General features: G+C 59.4%; 1 protein-coding gene across 2 annotated transcripts; it reads left to right on the forward strand.

Annotated features, from left to right (window-relative positions):
• Positions 1–1785: 1785 nt before the first annotated feature.
• On the forward strand, positions 1786–8756 carry LOC137148428 (P43 5S RNA-binding protein-like). 2 transcript variants are annotated; one of them, XM_067541203.1, is made up of 9 exons: positions 1786–1998; positions 2532–2629; positions 3204–3297; positions 4072–4160; positions 4384–4457; positions 4876–4956; positions 5792–6036; positions 6579–6632; positions 7021–8756. In XM_067541203.1, the coding sequence occupies exons 1-9, from the start codon at positions 1840–1842 to the stop codon at positions 7342–7344; spliced, it is 1218 nt and encodes a 405-aa protein (XP_067397304.1). In that variant the 5' UTR covers positions 1786–1839; the 3' UTR covers positions 7345–8756. The 2 variants fall into 2 exon arrangements, with proteins under 2 accessions (XP_067397304.1, XP_067397305.1); XM_067541204.1 differs by lacking the exon at positions 6579–6632.
• The last annotated feature ends 2716 nt before the right edge of the window (positions 8757–11472 follow it).

Consider the following 11472-nt stretch of genomic DNA (forward strand, 5'->3'; position numbering starts at 1 on the left):
CCTGGTTTCAAACTGGTGACCCAGTGTCAAATAATTTCCTGCTCTCATTAGCTCCTCAGCCATCCCCTCCCACTAATAACTGGCATGTTTTCAATACAGAACGAAGGACACTTGCGCTGCCATTTGCATTTGCAACACTCTGTCCGTTCATGAATAAATTAATGCCCACCGCAGGTCAGAGTTGCTAGCCCTGAGTGGAAACTGAGGCACAGTGTTACTAGCCCCAAGTCACTCAGTGCATCAGTCTCAGAGGCAGGAATGGAACCCAGGAGGTCCTGGGTCCCAGGCCTGTGCTCAGATCACTAGGCAGGGACACACTCTGAGCACTGGAATCCATGTGTCGCTTTAACCTCCTCCCCCCTACTCCTGCAGATCAGAATCCCTGCCCCTCTCCCACACTCACTGCCAAGCACCTGCTTCCCAGCCTCTTCCCTCATCCCACCCACCCTCAGCCAGCACAGTAGGAGACAGCCCCCTCCCCGCCCTGCACCTCCAGCCTGACATCACAAAGGGGCAGGTGAGCCTCCCCATAGGGTGCTGTCTCCATAGCAAAACCCCCAGGCCTGGGAGGTTTACCAGGGTTATGTGTATTGAGCCCTCACTGCTGATGCAGGGGGGAAGTCTGTTGAGTTAGGTGCTGTCAGAAGAGCCTGGCTCTGTCCCCAAGATCTTAAGCAGGGATCCTCACAGGTCTTTAGGTGCCCACCTCCCCTTGAAATCAATAGGAGTTAGGCACCTCAATACCTCTGAGGATGGGGGCCTTTACAGTCCCGGGGGACAATGGATAGGAAGGTAAACAGCAGGAGAGGGATTTGCCCAGCACCTGCCTTGCCTGCAGGGCTTTTCATCCCGACATCTGGGAGCCCTTTACAAAGGAAGTCAATATGGTTTTATGGGGAGAGAAACTGAGGCACAGAATGGGGAAGGAACATGCCCAAGATCACCCAGCAGGCCCATGGCAGAGCTATGAACAGAACCCAGGTATCCTGAGCCATGGTCTATGTCTTAACCACTAGGCCACGCTGCCATATCACTAGAGATGGGCCACAGCTGAGAAGTCACAACTCAGATCTAACCCCAGGAGCCCAGGGGTACCTGGGGTCGGTTTGGTCTATTTAAATGCCATGCTGAGTTTGGATTATATGCAGTTGCAGTGTTGGAGCCTGCAGAGCTGTTGCTTTGGTCCCTTCTAGTCCAACAGGAACTTAGGGCGATTCTTCAAAAGTATTCAGGGGCCTAAAGATGCAGAGATGTGCCTAGTGAGGTTTTCAAAAGCAGATGAATCACCTAACTCCCCTTGAAATCAAGGGGGGGAAAGGCCCTTACATATCTGGGTCCTTCTGAAACCCTCACTAGTGCCTTAAACAGCTTGGAAACTCTGCCCCTTAGAAAGGGAGTTGCCAGGTGCCCTCTAAACCCCATGGCTAGGCAGATTGCACAGGAGCCTGTAGCGGAAATTGCTGACCTGCACTCCTGAGAGAGCTCAGTTGCATTTATTCAATCAATCAATCAATGCAGGCTGCTTAGGACTCCTTAATGCCCCATGGTCCCCAGCAGATTAGAACCAACTCCCCAAGCCCCTCTGCTTTGAGCCGGCTGCAGGGAGCATGCCGGGGGTGGGGGGGGCTGAACCCAGCTCTAGCCCTGCCAACTTTCCACTCATGATGCTAATACTTTCACCCAGCTGCAAATCCCTGCTTCCTCGCCCCTAATTATTGGATGGGTGTCAGCTGCAGCCACCTCAGGCTGCTGAGAGTATAAATGCAGGGGCTCAGGAGGGGGCCACTGGGTTATAGGCAGAAAGATTGGTGTGGGGGAAAGCTGTAAAACCCTAACCCCATGGCTGAGGCAGGGCTGCAGGAGGAGGCTGGGGAAAGTGGTAGCTCCGGTGGAGGTGCTTTGTCCTCTGAGTTCTTTGCCTGCCCCCATGAGGAGTGTGATGCTGTGTTTGGCAAGGAGAGGCAGCTGCAGAAGCATCTTGCTGTGCACCTGGAGAAGGTAAGGGGGGGACCCCCTTTCTCTCCTAGGAAGTTGGGGTGAGGGCTGCCCTGCTCAGGGACTCCAGAGGGCTGGTGACTTGCTTTTCCTGTGACAAGGAGCACAGATGTGCCCTGCTGCCTGAGTTAGCCCCTGGCTGACCTGTAGGAGCAGGGGTCTAGCTGCTGGTGGGTTGGCTGCTTCTCTTAACCCTAGAACTAACAGCTCTAGGAGGATGAGCTGTCTAATGTAGATCTGCTTGGGATTTCTGGGGGTGGTGGTCATGTGCTGATTAACCCTTTGTAAGCCTGGGCTGTGGCATTGCTGAGTAGCAAAGCTGTGGCTGAATTGCTCCCCTGAATACTGAGTGCCTGTCAAACCAGCCCTCCCCCACTGGGTGTCCTGTACAAGCTACAGGTTTGTTTGGGCTTACTTTAATCCTTTCTCCTGTACCACCTGGATTATTGTCAAGCTGCATGTGGCACATCCTGGACCCTGACTACTACGGGGCCTGGCAGAGTGGCGCATGTCCTCACCAACGCATGTCTCTGCAGCCAGCTCCGGTGGGTGACCAGGAGGGCCGGGGCAAGAGATTCCAGCGCAGAGGCTCCCTGCAGATGCCCACACCCCCCAGTGATGCCAGGTTACACAGGTGGGACAGGGGGTTGAGGGGAGGGGGCTTGTCCTCTCTCTCCTGTTGCTCATCCCCACCCTGATTCCACTGGGGTCTAGCGGGCCTTGGTGCGCTCCAGTGTCTAGCAGGGTTCTCGGCATAGCAGTGAGCCAGTCAAGAGCTGGCCCTGTTGTGCCAGGTGCTGCACAGACACACAGGGAGCTAATCCCTGCCCTAGAGGAGATAAGTGTAAATGGACAAGACTGACAAAGGGTGGGTGGAGGAAAACTGAGGCCCAGAGAGATGGGATTTGCCCAAGATCACCCAGGAGCTCAGTGGCAGCACTAGGAATAGAGTGCTGTCTCCTGACTCCCAGTCCAGTGCCCTTCCTGGTAGATTGTGCTGCTGCCCACTGAACTGGGGGGAGTCGGTGGGTCTAATATCCAAATCCCCCCCAGGGCACCTATTCCTGCCTTATGTTCTTAGCCAAAGGAAAGGGGTATGTGGTTAACTGGCTGCAGCCATGCTCAGCCTGGCTCATCCCAGCTGGCCTGGCACTGAAGGGCAGCTGCTGGACTGACCCCTTCCTATTGGCCGTGTCTCCTTTCTCCAGCTGCTTGGACGCTGCCTGCAGCTCTGCCGGTGTGCCTGAGTACCACCTGCAAAAGCACTGCAGGGCCCAGTGTGGCACGGAGAAGTTCTTCCAGGTAGTGTGCGCTGGTGGCAAGGAATTAACGAGGTGGGGGTGTTGGTTCAGTGTAGATGGATGGAGGGGATGGGGATGACAGCTGCTGAGAATGATGCCTCCAGATCCCAAAGCAGGGAGAGGCTCTTCCTTCCATGAGCACACGAGGGCGCCAAAAGTCACAGTTCTGGCTCTGCTGTGCTGTAAGACCCTGAGCGAGGGGAGGCTCTCCAGAGAAGGGCAGGCAAAGGGCCCTGTGCCTGGTGCCTGAAATCTGTGGGGGGCCCTGGCATGAGTGTGAAACGATCCTCCCCAAAGGTCATCCAAGGGGCCTGGAGAAGCAATTCCTCTCTGCCCTTACAGTGAAAGGGAGCCTGGTTAGTTGACCTGCCTAGTGCTGCATGGGTTGGCGCGTGGGGCCGTTCTCGGACCCTGCCTGACGTGGCAGCCTTGCAGCCAGCCTGTGCTTGCAGGGCTTGGTCAACTCAACCAGGCTGAAAATGATGCAAATGAGTGAGAAGAAATCTCCTCTGTGCTGGGTGTTCTAAACAGCACTGTCAGATGTTGGGTTCCCCCGCGGCCGGTGTCGACGGGCTCCATTAAACTGCCTGGAGCTGCCTGATCCGCCCCGGGGGTGTCCGTGCTGCTAACACCCTTGCAGAGCCACCGACACCAGCTAGGGCCCATGCATAGTGTGGTGGGACCTTCCAGAGTGCCCAGCGGAAGGGACCCTGGGCTGGGAGGCTGGAGGGGATGGTTGCATCTGGTTGACGCTTCTCTCCTCCCCACCCTCCAGTGCCGCTACCAAGGCTGTGAGAAAGTCTTCAAGAAAAAGAAGGCCCTCAGGGCGCACTGGACCCAGCACGCCAAGGTGCTGCCATTTGTGTAAGTGTCTCCTGTACCCCTACCATGGGGGGCGATGCCACTCGAGGGGAGGCCCCTGGTGCAGCTTCACGCTCCACCTCCCGTGACGCGGCCCCTCTAGCACTCAAGGGCCTTCTCCAGCATGGCGTAGCCCCCTTCCTGGGTGGCTGGGTCTCTCTGGAGAAGCCTGGGCATTCCTCAGAGCCCTGCCCCCTCTCACGATCCGGGTGCGTGCCCTGTACAGGTGCCAGGAGCCCGGCTGCACCATGAAGTTTGCTAGCGCTGCCAAGAGGAAAGCTCACCAGAGGAAACATGCTGGTGAGTGACTTGGCTGACTGCTCTGCCTGGGGGTGGGTGGAGAAGGTGGGGGGGGGGGGGGGAAGGAGTGTCGGCCACTTGGCTGTGGCTACTGGCTTGACGGTCCTCTGTGGCTCCCCTCCAGCAGCTGACCCTGGCCACCTGTCTGGGGTGGGGACACTCTGTGTAGCGCCTGCTTCTCACGGGTCTGGGGGTGGCTTGCATGCAGTGTGTTGGAGCCTTGAGGAGGCCTCGAAGGAGTCTCAAAGCACCAGGCTGAACTCCGTGCTGGGGGGTGCCCAGCGGAAGAGCAGCTCTGGGCAAAGGGCACCAGTGCTGCATGCCAGGCTTGCAGCCCCCTGGAAACTCCTTCGTCCTTCCAGCCCAGTTCAGCATCTCTACCCACACCTGCTGATCCTCCTGCGTGTCCCGCTTCCAGGGTACCCGTGCCCCAAGCAGGACTGTGAGGCAACCTTGTCCACCTGGACGGCGCGTCAGAAACACCTGCAGCAGCACCCTGGTAAGGGTGGGGGGGCTTGGGCTCCTTGTCCTGCCTGCCCTGCAATCTGGGGACCAGACAGTGGTCTGCCTGCGGTGTCTCTTCCACACACACACACACACCTGGCATGCACTGAATAGGTGGCATCCAGAACCAAACATCACTAGCGCTTACTATCAGAGGGCAGGGAGAGCCCCTAACCACCCCCAGTGGGAGAGGGGTGGGTCTCCCTTCTCCATGTAATGGCTAGGGAGGGGATGTGATTTTGGGGGGGTGGAGGGGCAGGTACTAATGGGTTGTGGGTGTGATTCACGGGGGGAGGGGGGACACACTCTGGGAGGCCTGGCTGCAGGTCAAACCTCAGTGTCCTGCCGACCCTCAGTCTGGGCTGGTCCATCCCCCACCCTGCATCTTTGGACCAGGTTCCCTGTGTGAGGCTTCCACCTCGCTTTGGAGGCTGGTGCTAAGTGCAGGCTCTGCTGTCTCGCAGCCCCCAGGCAAGCGACTCCTAAGGCTGCCTGGCCTCTTCTCCTGCCCCTGCTGCTTCTGTTGGCTGGACAGGCTAGTCAATAACCCACCCCTCCTCCTCTGACCTGGGGCCTTGGTGATGGCCTTCCTGGGGTAGGGGAGGTTTTTGGATACTGGTTAGACTGGCCTGGGTGTCACTCCAGCTGAAAGAACAACCCACCCATCTTGCTCTCAGCAGAAGTTAGCTGGGAGCTGAGGGGTTATTGGAGCCTCCCTACGTCTCCCCACCCTCTCTGGGGGTGTAGGACGTCTCCAGAGCTCCTGGGAAGCGCTAGGGCAATGGGGTGTTGGTTCCATCTTGAGGCTCAGCCTGTGCTGTCCTGCCCAGTGGAGTACAAGTGCCAGCTGTGCCCGAAGACCTTCAAGAAGCCAGGCGGCCTGCGGAAGCACAAGTCCTTCCACAGCCGGCAGAAGCTGGGGCTGCAGAAGTCAACATTGCTGTGTCCCAAAGCCGACTGCCAGGTCTCTTTCACCACCATCTTCAACCTGGAGAGCCACATCAGGAAGGTGCATCTGCAGCTGCTGAAATACCGCTGCTACTTCGCTGGCTGCGAGAAGGCCTTTGCCATGCGGGTGAGGAGTGGGGGTCTCTAGGCACTGGGGATGGGGGGCCTGTGGGGCACAGAGCTGGCTCTAGAGATCTGTTAGTAGTAGCAGCAGGGTTTGTGTACGGAGCTGGCAGGAAAAGGGTTTTTTTCTATGGGAAACATCCATGAAGCATTTTTTCTTCAGCAAAGAATCAAACCCCAAAATTATTTAACTTGGGAAATGCTGCCATAGTGCCTCATGGATGTTGTACTTCCATTTCCTCATGAGCCTGCTGGCCTCTCTAGGCAGGGCTCAGGGTGGAGGCAGAGGGAACTACCTTTCCTGTGCTGCACCATAGTCTCCCCTCACGGTTGGGGGGAGCGGTTGCCTCATGGGAGATGTAATCCAGCAGGGGCGCCTGGCCCATGGGGAGGCCGGGAGCAGGAGGAAATGGAGCCCCAGCTCTCGTGAGGCACTGTGCTGGAATGTGCCGTCACCTTACAATATTTGAGTGTGAGGGTCTGTTGGTCTCTCAGTGGAGGGAGCAGGGGTCTGCGCTGGGCGGCTTACTCCTCTTTCCTTGGCAGGAGAGTCTAATCCGGCACCTGACGGTCCATGACCCCACAAAGAAGAAACTGAAGGTAACGGACCGGCACCCGGAGCGGGGTCAGTCACGGTCCCTTGCTGAAGCAGCACAAGCTCTCGCTGGAGCTGGGGTCCGATCCCAGAATGGGGGAGGAGAGGCTGCACCCTTCTACCCCGGGTGGGAAGTGGGGTGTGACCCCTCCCCTGGCTCAAACACTGGGCTGGCTCGGAAAGACCTGCTTAGTATTGAACCATGGCAGGAGCTGCCACGGGGCCCATCTGTCCTGAGTGCGCCAGGGGTGTGGCTCTGCTGGCACCCATTGCAATGGAAGCCTGGTGGGGCCTTATGTGGCAAGGCTGAGTGGGGGTGCAGGGATGTGATGGGGGATCCCCTGAGGGGGAATGAACCCCCCCAGGCCCTGAGCCCCACTCCTCTCTCCACAGCCACGGCGCTGCCGGCCTAGCAGGAAGTGGCAGCAGCGCTCGGCCGCCCGGCGCCAGGTGCTGGTGGAGGAGAACCTGAGCCGGCTCTTCAGCCAGAAGCTCTACGTGCGGCTCAAGCGCAGCCGGTCGGGCTTCCTGCTGGGCGAGGACGGCCCCGGCGCCCCTTGGGGCCACAGGCTCCTCCTGCGTGTCAAGGCCAAGCTGGAGAGCGACTTGTCGGGGCTCTTCAACGAGCGCCCCTGCCGCCACGCCGTGGAGCCCGAGGTCAACCTCGGTGCCCTCTTCCAGCTGCCCCCTGCCGCCAAGGCAGAGAAGATGGCCTAGCGCCAGCATCCCACCCTGGGAGTTGCTGCCCATCTCCCCCCCACGGAGCGGCATGGCATTGGGGGGAGAGGGGGGCCTGCAGTCAAAGGTTGGGTCACATGCGGCTTTTGGCTTGGATTTGCTTTAATTTAATTGATGAAGGGGGAAGCTGCCCCAGGTAGGGGGGAATGGCCCAGCCAGCCGGGCAGACGAACCTCCCTTTATGTTTTCCCCGCAGAAGGAGGTGTCCATTGAGTTTAAGCTGGCGTGCAGAGCAGGTTTGCGTTGGTTTTGCTGCAACGACAGCTGGGCTGGGGCAAGGCTAGGTTGGGTGATGCCCCGCGGGTGCTGCCTGTGACTGGGGGGGGGCAAGCGCCTGCTGGCTGGCACTGCTGTGAGCAATAAATGCCGGGTGCAAAGCTGAGCCCTCTGTCTCCTTGGCTCTTTCCTATTCCCCACCGGGGCTGGGTGCGCTCCATGCTGAGGGTCACAGCACGCATGGCTGGGGCAGAGGAACAAGCAGGCCTGGGTTCTGTGCTGGGGTAGCTGTCTGCTGCCATCAGCCTGGGCTGCTTGCTTCCTGGGCACAGTGCCAGAGTTAGACGCAGATTCCCCTGCACCCAGGCCTGATCTACCTTCACCCAGACCTGCCACTCTCCCCTTCAGTTGTCCCCAGGTGGAGGGAGGGATGCTGGCCAGGTAGAAGCCCCCTAGGGTCACCTATGGGAAGTGGGACCCTCTGCTGTGGGGGTATAGAGGGGCTTGGCAGCCGGCAGCCACAGGGCACAGCTGGTGTCTGCAGCATTTGCAGGGAAGCAGCTGGAAGGAAGTGAGGGTGAGGCTGGGGGAAGGAGCAGCTCTGGCTCAGGGCTGGCAGGGGCTGAGGTGCTGCAGCAGGTTCCCCCCCACCACTCCTGATCAGCCTGTTGAAAATGAGCTAATGCCTCTCAATCAGGGCCCCCAGCTGTGCCCCCCGTCATCCCAAAGCAGGGCTGCCTGCCACCCCAGCTCTCTGCAAGCGCCTGCTCTCTCCCCTGCTGTGCAGCGTCGATCTGGAGCAGCCTGGCTTTGGACAAATAAGAACTTGCACCTGGCATCAGGGAGGCATTCTTTGTAGTGGCAGTGCCCAGCTGGCTGGGGGCAGGGGCTGGGAGCACCTTGCCAGTGGCAAAGGGCGCCAATCCAGCCTCCGAGCACCCCATGGGGGACTGGTACACAGGAATTGCTTTCCCCAGTGCTGAAAGGCAGTCCCCTCTGGGGTGGAACCCGGCAGCCTGCAAACAGCACACTGCCATGGTGGCGGATTGTTTGGGACAGGAAGTGAAGGGTGGCCACATCCAGTGGGGTGGAGGTTGAGGGCGGTGTGGGGTGCTGGCCTGCGGTGGAGTCTGACTGGGATGGGGGAGGTGACAGCAGGGAAAGTGCTTTGAGATGAGTGGGGGTAAGCGTTAAGGTTCACGGACACCTTGCTGGTGGCTCCCCGCCAGAGCTGGTTGTGTCAGTGAGAGGAAAGAGTTAATGCCAACCAGCTGTTTGCCTTAAAGCCTGGGCGCAAAACAGCCTGCATGGGGTTGGGGGCATGGGGATAAGGATATGGGGAGGGAGAGAGGGCAAGGGGGGCCTCTAGGGCTGGGGGGCTTGAATGTGGGGGTCTGGCCATGTATGTATGGGGGGGTGAGCACTTGTGACTGTCAGCGTGGGGCTGTTTGTTGGTATGCAGGTGTGGGTTGAGGGTGCATAGGAGGGCTGGAGGGGGCACAGGGGATGGGGGAGTTGAGATGCATGCATGGAGGAGTACAGGAGGGGTTGGGGGTGTGCAGACTGTATAGCAGCATCTCTCCCCTGTTCACTCTTGCTCTGTGCCCAGCTCAGTGGCTCTGCCAGGCAGTGTTGCGGGGGAGAGGGGAGGGCGCGGCGCGCTGGAGCTGCTTTCTGGGCATGTGCATGCACATCTCTCCCCCTCGCTATGTGAGGGAAGTGTTGAGCTCCCATGATGGGCAGCACTTGGCAGGAGCTGGGACAGCCCCGGCGGGGGCTGCACTTTGCTGCTAATGCAAATGGGCCTGGCATTTGCCTAGTGGCGTAGAAATGGTCCCATCTTCCCTCACTCTGGGACCTTCCCAGCTCAGTCTTTGGGGACCCTGGGACCCGACTTGGCTGTTTAACCCCTCGCTGGCGTCGTGCTCCAGCCTCGTGAGGAGGCTGCATGATACTGGCGCAGAGCTGGGGGGAGGGGGACGGGGACGGCCCTGGCCTGGCACAGTGAAGTGCCTAGCGCAGCCCCATATCCCTGCCCCCTCCGCACACAGCCATGCCCCGATGGCCGGTTGCACAGCAGCACAGGCTTGGGGTGAGGCTGCGGGATTTGCTCTACTTGTGAGGTCGCGAGTACGTCTACACCGTCCTGCTGCTATTTTTAGCATGCCAGCTCCAGCAGAGCCAGCGTGGGGCTGCTCCCACTGAGACTCAGGCTCCCCGCTGCAGTGTAGACGGACCCTAAGAGCCAGCCAGGGCCAAACCCTGCAGGCTGAGCGCGTAACCCCAAGCAGCCCTCGTGCCATTTCTCTGGGGATGTACAGGGCCTAGTGCACAGGGAGGCTGGAGCTGTGGGCATCCTGTAGGCCCTACAATAACACAAGAATAACAACACTCATTCAAGGGGAAAATATCCCAGTAAGAATGAATCAATCCTACCTGGAGCAGACCCAAACTTGGGGACTCTTTCTTTCTTTCCTTCTCATCTGCAACTTCCCCTACTATTCCCCCACTTCCCGGGGTGGGCCTCCTGAAAGCAGCCTGCTATCTAAACCTCACCAGGGAGAGGCCCTGTGTAGCCAGAACCAATCCCTCCCTGTTTAACTGGAGGGAGGGGGAGGATGCTCACCAGACCCCTGCCCCCTCTCCTCCCCCATACCAGCTCCTCTCTCAACATCCCCTGCCCTCCATGGGCAAATGGAGCAGCTCTGGGCAGAAGTCAATTCACTCCAGAGCCCCGTTACACAAATGCGGGTGGTGTGGGAAGGCGCCGTGTGGAGTGGAAATCACCCAGCTCACAGGCTGCAATTATTCCAGTCTTTGTTTGCTTTCACGGTTGGGTTCTTTTTCCTTTTAAAGGCGGATCAGGCTGGGAATTGAATGCGGGGAGGTGGTGGTTATGGTTTTTTAAGGGGGTTTCACCCAGCTCCTGGCGTTCGCTGCCGCGGGCTGGGATGAGGGCTGAATGTGTGAGCGGGATGGGTCACGGATAGTCTTTGGGTGGGGAGAGCTCCAAGGAAAACCACGGGGGGCTGCAGGGATCAGGGTGGGGGGGGACTCAATAGGGAGCGCTGGCCCCAAAGCCCCAGTGTGGTGCAGGGGGGTGCTGTGCTGCGGTGAGTGAGGCAGGGGGCTCAATAGGGGGTGCTTTCCCCTGGCCCTCAGTGGGGTGCTAAGGTGTGGAAGAGCCGAGGTGGGGGGGGGGGAAGGGCGGCTGCGTCTCCAGTTGTCTGTACCATGGGACCTGCTGCAAGGCAGCAGCAAGGGGGAAAAGTCCCCCTGGAGAAGCCTCCTCCAGAAGGGCTGAGGCTGGCACCATCCAGCGGACTCCCTGCTCAGAGCCCAGCTGTATCCTGGCAGAGATGTGCTCGTGCCCGCCTGACCGGAGCCCTGAGTGTGATACAGCCTGACAGGCTGGGATGCTTCCTAGCTGCCCCCAGGTGCGAGCAGGGCCTCGGTACAGCACAGAGCCCTGGCCAGGGGCCAGCTCCAGCTATGGCTGCTCCCAATCTATCAGCCTGGGAGACCAGGGAGGAGACGGGCCTAACTCACAGGGTGCCAGGGAAGTGCGCAGGCATCAGACGTGCATTCAGGGCTGCAAACGGGAAGCGCCAGGCTACCTCGTTTCGCTGCCCCAGTGAGCTCCAGAGCGTGCACACGTCTGCTGCCCCAGAGCAAAGCAAGGGGCCCATCCAGCCCAGTGTCCCCCGAGCTTGCAGCTCTGGATCAGACCAATGGGCCTGCTTCCCATTGCCCACAAACTCTAGCAGGGGGTGATTGCTGCTGCTGTGGAAGGCAGCCCTTCTCCCTGCAAAAACAACCCACAATGCACCTGGCCAAGGGCACAGCCTGGGATATGGCTGGAGCATCAGTTCCTTCCTGACCCCTTGCAGC

Source organism: Emydura macquarii, unplaced genomic scaffold (genome assembly GCF_026122565.2).
Source record: "Emydura macquarii macquarii isolate MOO-44397 ecotype Brisbane River unplaced genomic scaffold, CSIRO-AGI_Emac_v2 contig_629, whole genome shotgun sequence".
Classification (NCBI taxonomy): Eukaryota; Metazoa; Chordata; order Testudines; family Chelidae; genus Emydura; species Emydura macquarii.

Excerpts from the sequence above, each read along its gene's own strand:
- LOC137148428 (XM_067541203.1), top strand. The coding sequence starts at position 1,840 with ATGGCTGAGGCAGGGCTGCAGGAGGAGGCTGGGGAAAGTGGTAGCTCC. Across the intron at positions 2,630-3,203 it reads AGTGATGCCAGGTTACACAG|CTGCTTGGACGCTGCCTGCA; the intron begins GTGGGACAGGGG and ends TCCTTTCTCCAG. Across the intron at positions 6,633-7,020 it reads CCACAAAGAAGAAACTGAAG|CCACGGCGCTGCCGGCCTAG; the intron begins GTAACGGACCGG and ends CTCTCTCCACAG.